The following is a 14,783-nucleotide window of genomic DNA, read 5'->3' on the forward strand; positions in this document are numbered from 1 at the left end:
TGAGGGACCTTGTCCTCTGTAGAGCCCCATCAGTCCTTGTTGGGTTATTAGTAGTTATCTTGAGCCCTTATGTGGAGCATCCCAGCAACATTGTTACACAGACAGGCAGATTTGGGGGAGGGGGAGGCAGCTTAGAACTATAAGTTTGTATGGGCAGCTGCCCATGCTGCTGCTTGATTAATAAGAGAAACAGTTCTGTAAAGGTTACCCAGACAGAATTGTGGGTCGATTTGATTGCGGCTGGGGCAGATAAAGAGAATTTTTTTAAAAGATGTTATTCATTTTAGAAAGGAGAGAGAGAAAGAAAGAGAAGGGGGAGGCATAAGAATATCAAATCCCCATATATGCCTTGACCAGGCAAGTACAGGGTTTTGAACTGGCCACCTCAGAGTTCCAGGTTGATGCTTTACCCACTGCACCACTACAGGTCAGGCAGACAGGGAGCAATTAGATAGCAAATTGAATAAAGTTCTTTTGGAGTTTTGGTGGTAGCTTGAGCCAGAACAGAAGTTAAACCCACTGAAAAAGCAGGAGAAATAGGTGGCTCTTACACCTGCAAAGAAAATGGCTAACATATGGGTTGCACGGTTGTAGGATTAAAGTATATAATGGAGACAGCTGGGGGAAGGAGAAACCCCAACGGCCGTTTTTCTAGTTTGAATAGGGAGAGGGCAAAGGGACCCGCCTAACAGGGATGAGAAGAGAGCCAGAGACCCCATGTGAAATTGGCAACCTACTGGTCCACTTCTAATGTGCAGCAGGTGTTGGCCTTAGAAGTAGGTGTTTTTTCTTTTCTTTCTTTCTTTTTTTTTGAGCTAAGAAAACTGTCAAGGTCGCACAGGTCTTGAATGTGTTTGAACCTGCCAGAACTCATAAGCTTGCTGAAGGGTTTGGACGGGACTTGTGGCAAAGGACAGAGTGCTTATGGAAAGTTGCTGGGGTCTATTATTAGTTGTATGGCTAATTGCTTGTAATGGACTTTCACCTTGGGTTATTTGCACAGACATCTGGGCTGTCTATCATGGACTAATTATTGAGTGTTGTAATGGACTCTTGAAGCAGGGACTGTGGCAAAGGGGGGCATTGGTTTCCTTGCTGAGTGGATACACTACTTGTGGACAGTAATAGGAGACCCTGATGGGGGGCATGGCACCTGTGGGGGTCCTTATGCATTTGGAAGCTGCTCTCATCCAGTCACATATATGCACCAAGGACATTTCTTAAATAGGCATGGCCCTGTGCTGTACAGGCTCCCTAACTATGATGAGTAGCCTTGTTGGCACCGTGGGGTAGGGGGCTAGAGGTGGGCCTCTAGTTAACTCCCTAGGAAGCTGGCACATGGACACCTGGGGTGGAAGTGTGTTGTCCCTTGGGTGCCTGGAGAGATGTCACTGTGTAGGGCACCTTTGCAATTATTGTCATTTTTTGGTATAGCTTGTGCTTTTGTAATTCATTTGCTATATTCTGTACTGTTTCTGTGACGTAATGTAACTTACTACTCACACAAGGACCATTGTGGAAGATACCTGTCTTGTAGATTGTGAGGTGAGCAACCCAAAAGGGGTGGAATGTTGGGGAAACAGCTATGTTAGGCTTGCTCGCTTGCACTTTGCATGATTAGTGCATGAGCATGTGGCAGAGATGCCTGTGTATAGCCTATGTAAGGCTACAGGTGCTTGCCTTCAAGGTGAATTGTGGATCACTTGCCCACCATTGTGAGGAATCATTTTGCTGTTCATTCACCTGCTCTGGTGAGAAAAGGTTTTTCCTTACCTGTTTGCTCATCCACTGTTGCAAGAATATTTTAAATGGAAATGGTCCAAAGCTTTTTGGATTTACTGTTTCTTTACCATATGCCTAAACCATTGTGAATCTTTTTGCCCTTGGCCACTGCCATTACATGCCCAAAGCAATATACAGATTTAATGCTATTATTATCAAAATCCTAACAACATTTTTAAAGAAATAGAAAAAATACCCTCATCAGCTTTGTAAGAAATCACAAAAGACCTCATATAGCCAACGAAATTATGGAAGAAAAGGACAGCCAAAGTTATCACACTCCCTTACTTCAAATATATACTACAAAACAACAGTAACACTGACAGTAAAACAGAAATGCAGACCAATAGAACAGAATCGAGAGCTCAGAAATAAATCCACAAGTACGTAGGCAATTAATTTTTGACAAAGAAACCAAAAACATCAAATGGAGAAAAAAAAGCCTCTTCAATGAATGGTACAGGGAAAATTGGAGACAGTATGCAAAAGAATTTAGTCCCCAATTACAAAATTTAGTCTCTAAATACCCAAATTAAGTAAAAATGAATCAAAGACCTAAATATCAGACCAGAAACAATAAATTACATAAAGAAAACTTGAGTAACTAACTATCTTATAAACTGTGGTCATAGAGTGAATTTTATGCATTTGACCCTTAAAGCAAGAGAAGTAAAAACAAAAGTAAATGAATGGGATTACATCAAACTACAAAGCTGCTGTACAGCAAAAAAAATTAATAATAAAACAAAAAGACAATGAATAATGGGAGAAGATATTTATAAACAGATATGACATGGAGTTAAAATCCAAAATATAATAAACAAAATATTAGCAAACTGAATCCTCATATATACATTAAAAACAAGACATATACGTTACAAATACAATTTTATTTTACCATTTGATTATTAATAAGTGTGAGTCACTACATTAAGGACAAAATATAAAATATCTTGTTATTTCAAGAGATACAGAATAAGCACATAGTAAAATTCAATAGCTAATCTTTATAACAGTAATAATAATAAACATTTAGCAAATTTGATAATGTACTTAATTTTATAAAAAATATTCACAAAACACTTAAGAGCAATTATAATAACTAATGTTAACTCCTGAATTATTCTTATCTAATATATTTAAAAAGGAGAATGCCAACTGTCAGTTCTCATCAAGGTACTAGAGCTCGAAGCCAGTGCAATTGGGCAAGATAATACAATAAAGAATCAAAAAGAAACAACTGGATATTCATATTAAAAGATATCATAAAAATATGCATAGAATATCAAAGAGGATCTACAGATTAAAAAGTTAATTTAATATGGATACTGGGAGCAAGGTATAAATATTTTTAACATTTTCATATTAGCAGAAATCACAGGAACACATACACATGCACACAGTCTCTGACCAAAAAGATAAAAAAATAATAAAAAGGGAGAAAAGAGAAATAAAAGGTGAAAAGTCTTGTATTTTGAAATAAAATCTATTTCTAAAAGTTATTCATCTAGAGATCATCTTAAATCATGGGTAAATTATCATTTTCCAAGATGAGGACACTTAGGAAAAAATTGTAAGGTCAGGAAACCACCTTTAAGAGATGATGACTTGTGGGAGGAAGAAGAATAAGACTAAAGAAAACAGAAAAGTTTAGTAGAATATGCAAAGATTGTTGCAAGACATCAGGTAGCAGAGAAAGCTCATAATTTTTGAAGGAATTAAAGTGTCATGTGAATTGGTTTAAAAGGAAAAATGAAAGCTGTTTTTATAACTAAGGTATCCAGAGGTAGCTAAGTCTTCAGTTAGAGCGAGATTTGGTCTTTGGCTCTCTCAATTCACCATTCCGTTCTAAATGTGTAACTTTATTTCTAGTCAGCTTTACTCATGGAACAGAAATCTGTGGCAATATTGAGCTTTGGAGGTGGCATACCGTCCAAATAATAAAGACCCCTTCTTTTCTCATCCATCAAATATAATTAGTAGTCTTCAGTAGACTGGACCAAATTAGGTCAATACGCACACTGAACAAATTATTCAGACTATGCCTGCTCTCATTAGTGATCAAATTTGCCAACTAAAGAGCATTTGGCCATATCTCAAGATATATTTGGTTGTCAAATTTTGGAAGGTACTACTGTCATCTAGTGAGTAAAATCCTGCTAAAACTTCTATCGTGCACAGGACAACCATTCATAACAAAGAATTATCTGGCACCAAATGTCAATAGTGAAAGTTTGATAAATCTTTAGACAAGGGATTCTCAAACTTAAATGTATATCAGAAAAATCTGAAGGCTAGTTAAAACAGCTTTCTAGTTTGCATTCTTTTTTCTTTATGTAATAGGTCTAAAGTGGGCTTGAAAATATATTTTTCTAACAAATTCATAGGTACTGCTTGTCGTGGTGACTCATAGTCCACACTCCAAGAAATAAGAATGGTTTAAGGCCCTAGAATGTAGCTGAGGGTGCAGTAAAGCATACAACAACATGCCTACTCTTCAAGATGAGGTGGAGTTTAATGCATTCTGGAGAAGTAACCTGCTAGTCTAATGGCAAAAGAATAAAACTGTATTTTCAGCTATTTTCTTCTCTTCCTAACTGCTAATTTGATATTACCCTAAAATTTTCAGGTGGGGGAAAAGCTTCCATTAACCCTAGGTTCTACAAAGGTTCTGCTTGCTCTGACTTTCCTTTTTAAATTCTATATAAACTATTCTCAATTGCTCTCCACCTCCCACCTGCTGAATTAGGATTTTTTTAAAATGGTGTTTTTAGGGGACTATAGAACAAGCAAAACAACAACAAAAAGTAAAAATAAGTGTAAATCAAAGATCAAAAGGTTTATACACCATAGATCCCAAAGTCCCTGAAGACAAGAAAAGCTCTTTTGACTATTTAACAACTGCTTTGCACTATTATCCCTCACACATCCTACCTCTCATTCATTCTCACTGAGAAATGAGAAACAGGATCCTATTCTGATTAATCTTTGTATGTAAAATTTAGTTGTGGTTTTCTCCAAAGATGTTCAGGGCACAAAAAAGGAGAACATAATATAAATACATTTTGCTATGCCAAAATATCTTAATAAGAGGGAAATGGAGAATATCAACCAAATAAAATAAAAAGAGGAGGAAAATAATTTTGAGAAAACCCATTAACATGGCAGCTATAACAACTCAGATAATTTTTAATGAACAAATACATATACAAGTTAAAGATCTTGACAGGAATTCATTTAGATCAAGTGCTTTTCTCAAGGGATTTATGAGTACAAAAAAATAATGTCAATGCAATGTTGAGGACAGGGAGTAAAGTATATTTCTGCATGACACCAGACAAGGGAAGGTACTTCCACTGTAGTACTAGAGAAGGATGAAGCATCATCACAAGTGAGCTTTGAAGGTTAGAAAGTCATCCATGTAGAGACTGAAAAATTATATTAAAAATGATCAGTATCTCTGCAAACACAATACTTATAATTTTAGTTAGCTTACATTGACAAATATTATTTCAGAACAAGCAAAACAAATTTTTTACAATAGGAAGACAAAGCTATGTCACCATTAAATTGGAGACCAATGCTCCTTGACCTATTATGGCATTTCATGTCAAAAAATCCATTGTAAATTGAAAATATTGTATGTCAAAAAAGCACTTAATGCAACTAGCCTACTGAATAGTGCAGTTAGCCATGCCTTCTTTAAACATGTTCAAAACACATTAGCCTATATGTGGGCAAAATCATCTAACAAAATAAACACTCAGTAGATTATTAATGGTTTATCTTCATGGTCTCATGGCTGACTAGGAGTTAGGTCCATTGACACTGCCTAGCATCATAAGCCCATACCTAGCCCAGGAAAAAAAAAATCAAAATTCAAGTACCATTTTTACTAAATATGGATTGTTTTACACATTATAATGTAAAACTATTGTAAGTCAGGGACCATATATACTTTATTTATTCTGAGACACATTTTTTTTTTCATAGCTTACAACTATGAAATCTGGATGGAGTCCACTATTGATAGCATCTTATAATAAATTCATAGTTTTAAATTTTCTTCTGCTAGTGTATCAACTATATATATTTCACAACCTATGAGTTGATCAAATGTGATAATTAATTTATTAACTATGACAAGATTGACTCCTGGGCTGACATCTTGAGCTTCTGGTCTTCTGGGTACATATTTCAAATGGGAAAGGAGACTTGATAAAATCTCATGGAATAGCCTGATATGACCTGTTAAGAACACAAACAATTTTAGTTCTACATAAGACATAATTGTACAGCCATTTCACAGCAGACTTACTCATAATGACCAAAAGGTGGAATCAACCCAAATGTCCACTGCCAAGTGAATGGATAAACAAACATATTATATACTGTATTTCCCCCCCATGTATAAGATGTACCTTAATTTTGGGGCTGAAATTTGAAAAAAAAATGTATTACATAAAGTTATTGAACTCAAGTTTTTATTCATCATAAAATTCAAACAACTCCTCATCACTGTCAAAATTCCCATTAGCTTGTCCTCTCTGTGTTGATGATGAATCACTATCTTTATATATTGCCTCATCCTCAGTTCTATCTATGGCATATGAAATGCCACAGTTCTTAAATGCCTTGACAACGATCTCAATCTTGATTTTATCACAGGATCTTTTCAGCCATGTACAAACTTCTCCTATAGTTGATTTCTTCACTTTTCCTGCTGGTGTCAAATTGTCCCCAGAAGACTTCATCCATTGGTTCCATTGGTCTCCCATGGCAGCTTTGAAAAGTTTGTTAATGCAGACATCAAGTGATTGGAGCTAGGATATCAAGCCTTCAGGTATGATGGCAAAGTTTGTTTTTTGCTCTGCAGCAATCTTCTATGTGTTTTATTGCTATTGTGCCCTAAATTGATCAAGCACTAATAGGGCAGGTTTGCATAAGAGCCCACCCGATCTTCTTCTCCAAACTTTCTCAAACCAGATCTTCATCCCATCCTGAACCATCCAACCCTTGTCATGAATGTGGACAATCACTCCCCGAGGAATGTCTTCTTTTGGCATTGTTTTGCATTTGAAAATCAGCATGGGAGGAAGCTTGGTTCCATCGGCACAACAAGCTAGAACAACTGTATAATGGCTCTTTTCATGTCTACTTGTCTTCACAGTTACAGTTTCACCCCTTTCTTATCAACGGTTCTGTTACTTGGGAAATCAAATTGAAGGGAGACTTCATCCATATTTGCAATCTGTCCCAATGCAAACTGATGTGTCTTCTGACATTGAATGACAAAATGATGAAATTCAAGGACCTTCTGCTCATAGCTTTCAGGAAACTTGGGCAAGTCTGGTGTGAGTATGCATGCTTAGTCCATTCTGTTTCATGAACCTGAAGCACCAATAGTGTCTTCTTTTGAAATCAGTAACTTCTTTTTTATCAGCAATTCTTCTTGATTGATGCTGAACCATCTTTGTGGATGTAGGAATTCCAATTGCCCTTTACTCTTTGATCCATATCTTCAGTCCCCTCTCTAAATCAAGCCATTTTGCTGACCTGCCTCTCATGGCTTTCTTCTGCCTTGGCATTTTCAGTAGGGTTTCTTCTTCCTGTAGCCAGTCTCAGATTGATTCCTCAGTTGGAGGAGGACCAAATTTATGTTCAGCAGCATGATTTCCATTCACTTCTGCAAACTGGATCACTTTTAACTTGAATTCAGCACTGTACAAAATATTTTTCTGAGCCATTTCTGCGCAGAACATGGCAAAATGTAACCTACCATAATATATTGGTAACAAGTGTGAAACAATGAGTGCAAAGACAACAAGTGCAAAAAAACCAGAAAATGCAAGTAAAAAATCTACAACCACTGTATGAGACACTCAGTTTTTAGACCCCATTTTTTTTGAGAAACGGTACATCTTATACATGAGGAAATATGGTAAATACGGTAGAATATATTAGCATTCTTTAAAAAGGAAATAAATTCTGATGCATGCTACAACAAAGCTGAAATGTAAGTGCATTGTGCTAAATAAAATAATCCAGTTATAAAAAGACATGCTGCTGATTCCACTAACATGAGGTATGGAGAGTAGTCAAATTTAAATAGACAGAAAGTGGAATGTTGGTTGTCTGGGCCTAGATGACCAGAAAATGACAAGCTGTTGTTTAATGGGTATACAGTTTCAGCTTTTCTAGATGAAAAGAATACTAGAGATTGATTGCTCAAAAATGGAAATGTAGTTAATACAATTAAACTATGCATTTCAAAATTACTAAGAGAATAAGTTTCATGTCATGTATACTTTACCACAGTTAAAAAAAATAGATTTACATAGATAGAAGGGAGGCGAAGAGAAAGTGCAGAAGTATGGGCACAGAAAACAGATGGACAGCTGTCAAAGGGACTGGGGGAGGGGGACTGGATCAAAGAAGGCAAAAGGATTAGCCCAAACATAAACACATAACACATAGACACAGACAATGGAATGGCAATGGCCAGAGGGAAAGGAGGTGGTGGTAGAGAAAGGAGTACAAAGGGAGGGGAAGGTGGGTGGAAAGAGAATTTGTTGGGGGGGAGGTTCAACCATGATGCAAGGTACAGATGGTGTTATATTGAATTATACAGTTAAAACCTGTACGGTTAGGTTAACCATGTTAATTCAATAAATTAAAAAAATAAATGAAAAGAAGAAAGATTTAGGCTAAAAATGATGTAAATAAATAAAAATGGTATAAAAGAATGGGAAGTGGACAGAAAAATAAGATATTAAAAACTTACCGGCGCCTCAAATACCATAATGCAAGACATATCAAAAGAATGAAGGTGGGAAATATTATTGCCAAAATTATCACCGTGGTGGCAGTGGAATGTCCTGACAATTGGGAGAAGACACACAGATGTCACTGCAAAAGCCATTCCTGAGTCTCCTGCCCTTCCTTTGCTCACCTGAGTGTCAGCTCCATCACTCACAGGCTTTGATATAAAGGCATAGCCAACTTCCCCTCTCAGATTCTCTAACACAATAGTCTATATCTATCTTCTATTACTTCTTCTTGCCCACATCACCCAATTTATAGGTCCATGATTCTTACCTCATTTATACCTTAAGTGAGTGATTTTTCAACCTTTTTCATCTTATGGCACACACAAAATTACTAAAATTCTGTGGCCTACCAAATATATATATTATGTTTTTTGCTGATGTGACAAAAGAAATTCATAACATTTTTACTTATTCACTCTGCATAGCTATTGTTGTGTTGGCTGTTGCCATTTTTATTTGACAGTCTAAGGCAGTGGTTCTCAAACTTTTTGAAGTTGGGGTGCATTTAAAATTCTACAAATAATTGTAGGTGCACTATATACAAAGTTCTGAGAAATATGTTATAATAATTAAGTAAATATTTAAATATATATATATAAATATATATATATATAAAGTCCAAGCATACTTTTATGGTAATTAAATGAAATAAATACAAAATTAAATTTATTCTGACATTAAAAACATTTTTATGTTATAGTTTTTGAGTTGTGCATTTTAAAATTCATAAAAAAGATGGGATAAAAAATAAAAAAGCAACAAAAAAGTTATCTTTTTAAATATATAGATACGTTCTTAGTAAGATTTAGTAAATTCAGCAGGTCCCAGCACAAATGTGTTAAGTTTTTTCATTCTTGTGTTTATGAGAAACATGAGCCTAGCAATTTCTTTAATGTTTAGGCATATATTTGAAAGGCAAACTCTCATTTCCTCATCAATACGTTGAAGAATTCCTCTCCTTTTACTCTTAATTGTGTTGAGGGCAGAAAATCCTAATTCACATAAATAGGATGTTGGAAATTGTAGTAAAATGTTCAAAGCTTTTTTAGATATTGCCACATATTCTTCTTTTATAGAAATCCAAAAGGCTTCAAGAAACAATTTTTTATGTTTAATCATCAATCCTAAACCTCCACCATACATATCATCTTAACTTTATACCAAACTAAGGATAGAAGAAACTTGCCTCCAGTCTTTCCCAGAACATGAGGGTAGTGTAAACAATTCAGCACCACAGCTTAACAGCCTTTTGCAACCTAATCAGGCAAGTGAGGTGGGGGGTTGGGCAGAGTGTCAGTTTATAGCCAATTCCCCATATCTCTGTCCCCCTAAAACCTAAACTCAAAAAACCCTATTGGTTTTCTGGTCCCCAACAGGCACATAGGGCATACCTGGAAATCTTCTAGGGTGCACCAGTGCGCCTTGGCACACACTTTGAGAACCACTGCTCTAAGGGAAAAGAGCTCAGTGCCCCTGAGGTGTTGCATGTTTTCAAAATTCTTGTGGCACACCAGTTGAAAATTGCTGCCTTAGTTCATCTCCCTCTTTCTCTCTCTTGTTTTTCTCCTTCTTACTTTTATTTCCTCCCTCTTTCCTTGCTTCTCAGTCACACTCACTAAGTCTCACCATTTGCTTGCCCCTCCCTCCATGTTTGTAGACCATCTCCTCCTATTTCCAGCCAGGGCCAGTTCTTTCTCACCCCAGTGGAGGACGATGTCCTGGCCTCCCAGGCTGCTGTGCTTTACTCGGCAATTCAGGTTAGCCTCCTCCCCAGCCATAACGTCCAGGGTTACTCGGAGATACCACGTCCCGTCAGCATTGGGCAGGATGTCACCTTGATGAGTTCCTGGATGCTCCTTCTCACCCCTCATCCACATCACCCGTACAGGTTTGGGGTAAAATCCTGAGACATGGCACACCAGCAGCAGATGACCAGGCAGAGGAGGGGGGCCACTGGAAAGCCAGGCCTCGGGCTTCACTGGGATAGAAAAGAGCAGGACAGTGTCACTTTATAACTCTAATCTAGAGCATAAGGACTCAGAAACTGAGAAGTTTGGACAGTGACTCCTCCCACCTCTTTTGAATTCTAATAATTTATTGACAAAGCCTCTCTCTTCTTAGGGAACCCCCACCTTTGAATTTAAAGAGGTAGTGGAAAGTGAAATAGAAAAGTCTTGGAGAGAAAAAGGACTTACCTTGTCTCTGCAGTTCTGCCTTCCCTGCATCGAGAACCCCCAAGAGAAATCGAGGGCAGGTGTCTAAGAGGAGTCTCTTTAAAATAATAGAGAGACCTTGGTATTGAGTGAAAAGCACACAGAACCACTGTGCTCTGCTGCCGCCCTCTGCGGCAGGCACACATGAATCATTCTGGTAGCTTATGAAATCTACTCCTCCCAAAGCTCCCCTCAGGAAGCTTACTATGATCTCTTCAGAATGCAGCTCACAGCCGGCTATACCCTGGACCTCAAAGGGATCTGGATTGAAGAAAAACAAAGAAAAAGATATTAAAAGCTAACAAGAAGAAAAGGGATGAAGAAAGAAACTAGACTTTTGGATTCGAGTGGGGAGAAAGGTTTGAGACATGAAATGAGTCAAAAACCTATCCAGTACTGTCATGTGCTCCACAATGACTTTACAGTGAACAACAAACTATTAATACATACAAAAGGGTAGTTCCTTAAGAAGCTGAAAAATTCCTATTTGCCTAGTCACATCGTGGCCGTCATAATAGCATAGTGCATTGCTCATGTGTATGTGGGGATGCTGGCTTAACCAAACCCATTTTGCTGTTAGTGGTATATCAGAATAACAATGCAATATGTACAGTACATAATACTTGATAATAATAATAAATGATGTTACTATTTTATGTATTTATTATACTTTTAATTGTTATTTTAGAATGTACACTTCCTATTTACAGAAAGACAAGTTTGCTATGAAACAATATGCCTTGCATTCTTGTCTGATAAAGAACCCTCTTTGTTTGTGTATAACTTTTTCTCTTATTGTTGCATTACAAGAATGCAACAATATGACCAGCAATAGCCTTATACCTCTCTTGTTTACTGCACATCTTGATGGGATACTTTTATTTTCTGCTTGATTTAATGTTATATATGTTTGTACAGTAATGTGCTATATAGAATTATAAACTTGGAACAATAAAATATGCCATATAGCCTAGGTGTGTGGTAGGCTATCCTATATAGGTTTGTTTAAGTGCACTTTTTGATAGTTACACAACAATAAAATCGTCTAACAATGTATTTCTCAGAACATATCCTCAATGTAAAGTGGTATATGACTGTATTCAGAGACTGTAATTTTTAAAATTTTAATTGATTGATGATTTCAGTGAGAGAGAGAGAGAGAAAGAAACATTAGTTTGTTTTCCATTCATTCATGCACTCATTGTATGAATCTTGTATATGCCTTGACATGGGATTGAACCTGCAACCTTAGCATTTGGGATGATGCACTAAACAACTGAGCTACTCAGCCAGGGCTATTTGAAGAGACTTTTCATTAAGAAGAGAACAGGGGACAAGTACACATGTCATAAATGGTGGGGAAGGCCTGTTGTAATAAAGTACAGTGGGTGAGAAGAAAGAAGAGGGTTATGTGAGGAGCAGGGTGGTGAAGTCAGGAGGAAGTACACATTCCAGGATGATGGGAGAATTACATTGAGAGGAGGAGCAGGCAGGAGATGCCTGAGAAGATGGATTGGGAACAAAGGAAGTCACACTTTAGTTCACTCAGGGATAGGGCAAGAAAAGTGATGGCTTCTTGCTTGGGGTTTAAGAGAAAAAGTTATACACAAACAAAGAGAGTTCTTTATCAGATAAGAATGCAAGAAGCAGGAAGAGTCTGAAATACTTTGTGGAGGTATGGAGTCTAAAATGGAGACTGCTCTACAAAAGTGTGTGTGTACAGCTGGATAAACTGGGAAGGAAGAGAGAAAGATCCTGGGGTGCAGCAGCATGAAGAGAGAGAGAGAGAGAGAGAGAGAGAGAGAGAGATCACTGGTAATCTCCCCAGATCAAAGGACTGCACTCACATGTCAACTGGAATTCACTGATGTGATCCTGTACTATACGAGTGAATCCGATGAAATAGACTTGGATTATCTCCACCAGCGCTGTCACCTCTACATCACTAAAGTTGCCCTTGGACCAAGGCTTCAGGAAAATGGCAGTGCCCGAGTCGCTATCCCAGCCATGAATCTGCAAATCTTCCAGCCAGCCTGAACCTTGATTTTGTTCCCAGGTGCTGTTGACAAATGATGATATCTGGATAACATGGAAAGATGTCGGCCCCTGGAAAGCTGTCAGCCACTGGAAAGCTGTGGGTAGTGGAAGAATAAGAAAAATGAAAGAGTAAAGCAGCAGGGAATGGTGGGGGAAGGGTGGATAAGGAAATTAAAATCAGAAATATGCAGGAAAGAACCCCCCTCTCCCCCCAGAGTCTCAAGAACAAAATGGCAGAAACATTTGCCTCTGTCAGAACCTCTGGCTTCATCCTCAGCCTCCAAAATAGAAAAAAAGGGCTGGAGACGAACTAGCCTAGACCCTCAGGGGTATGCACAGCATGCTTTCATCCAGACCACCCACACCCAGAGTTCTGGTCAGAGTTACTCTTACCATGCTGGTGTCTATGCTTATTGTCACCAGCTGGGATGAGATCTGATAGCAACAGAAGTGGCAAAAGCAGCATTTCACCGGTAGATAGAACTTCTGCCCCTTAGAGTTGGTGTTTGATCTCTGAACTCAGCAAACTGTTGTTTCCTCAGTCCTCTATAGTGACTTCCTCTTCCAAGGGAGAAGACTGCCTCATCCACAATGCACATCAGAGAAAAGTTGTGCCTCCTACACCCTTACCCTCCCACTCTGCCTGTCATTTCCATACCAGCCCTTGACTTCCAGATATTTTCTTATTTCCCCGGCTTCCAGGTGTTCTTCCTGACCTCAGCTTTTTTTATACTACCTTGAAAAAGCCAGCATACGGTTTTGAAAAGTTATTTTACTTTCTCAGTCTTTTATTATAACCTCTGTTAAATCAGAAGGCACCCAACTTGATATTCTTCCGCATGATCCTCTCTTCTCTTGAACATTCTCAGTGACTCCTCTTTCTCATTTTATCCCCCTTGGCTGATCTCCCTAACCCCACAATTGTATGTGGGTGTGTTGATGACAATTTATGAAAAGCAAAACATTCTTTTTTTTACCCATGTTTTCAAGGTTTTTAGCTCTTCCAACACCTTTTAATGGATTTTAAAGAGGACTTTTTTCTTTTGTTACCTTTGCTTGAAGTGATATATCAGATAAAAAATTCCAGGGTGAAAGAAATTTCAGAGTTTTACTTCCTATGTTTTTTTCTAGGATTTTTATAGTTTCTAATCTTAAATTTAAGTCTTTAATCCATTTTGAGTTTATTCTTGTGTGTGGTGTAAGGAGGTGGTCTACTTTTTTAAATTTTTGCATGTATCTGTCTAATTTTTTCAACTTCCCTTACTGAGTAAACTGTCCTTATCTCATTAAAAGTTATTTCCTCTTTTGTCAAATATGAATTGACCTGTGTTTTACATCCTGGAATCAAATTCAAACCTTTCTTTTCTCTCAGGCAAATATCTTATAAACTAAGTGATCCCAAGAGACTTTCAACCAGTAGAGCAATGAACATGAGCAACTCTTTAGGACTAACCCCATGAACCTATCTATCTCGTAGGCTCATTTTCTCTGACTTTTCAGTAAGTAAGCCAATAGCAGCACTACACTGGCTCACTTTTGCCTCTGTGATATTTACTTCTTAGTGAGCTAATGTATCCATGACTAAGCTCATTTTTTTCTATAACATTTCTAGAGAGCGAAACAGCAGTGCCTATACTCTCTCTTGTTGCTTCCTCTATCCTAAGCCCCTCTTCGTTTCACTGTCCCCAACTTTAATAAGCAAACTCTCAGAATAAAAAAAAATTAATTGACCATCAAGACATGGGTTTATTTCTGGGATTTTTATTCTCTTTCATTGGCCTAGAAGTCTATTTTTATTCTAGTATCATGCTGTTTTGATCACTGTGTCCTTGTAGGAAATTTCAACATCAAGTAAGATACTTCCTTCAACTTCATTCTTTTATCTCAACATTGCTGTAGCTTTCAGGGTTTTTTTGTGGTT

The 14,783-nt window shown here is 37.5% G+C and overlaps 1 protein-coding gene across 1 annotated transcript; it reads right to left on the reverse strand.

The window, feature by feature from the left end:
- Positions 1 to 2,911: 2,911 nt before the first annotated feature.
- LOC136330551 (T-cell surface glycoprotein CD1b-like) lies at positions 2,912 to 13,372 on the reverse strand. Its single transcript, XM_066267511.1, has 6 exons — positions 13,256 to 13,372; positions 12,673 to 12,939; positions 10,808 to 11,086; positions 10,312 to 10,590; positions 8,567 to 8,660; positions 2,912 to 6,030 (listed from the first exon to the last, which is right to left on the reverse strand). Exons 1-6 carry the CDS (start codon positions 13,326 to 13,328, stop codon positions 6,009 to 6,011), a joined length of 1,014 nt encoding a protein of 337 aa, XP_066123608.1. The 5' UTR covers positions 13,329 to 13,372; the 3' UTR covers positions 2,912 to 6,008.
- Between the last annotated feature and the right edge of the window lie 1,411 nt (positions 13,373 to 14,783).

Source organism: Saccopteryx bilineata, chromosome 3 (genome assembly GCF_036850765.1).
Source record: "Saccopteryx bilineata isolate mSacBil1 chromosome 3, mSacBil1_pri_phased_curated, whole genome shotgun sequence".
Taxonomy (NCBI): domain Eukaryota; kingdom Metazoa; phylum Chordata; class Mammalia; order Chiroptera; family Emballonuridae; genus Saccopteryx; species Saccopteryx bilineata.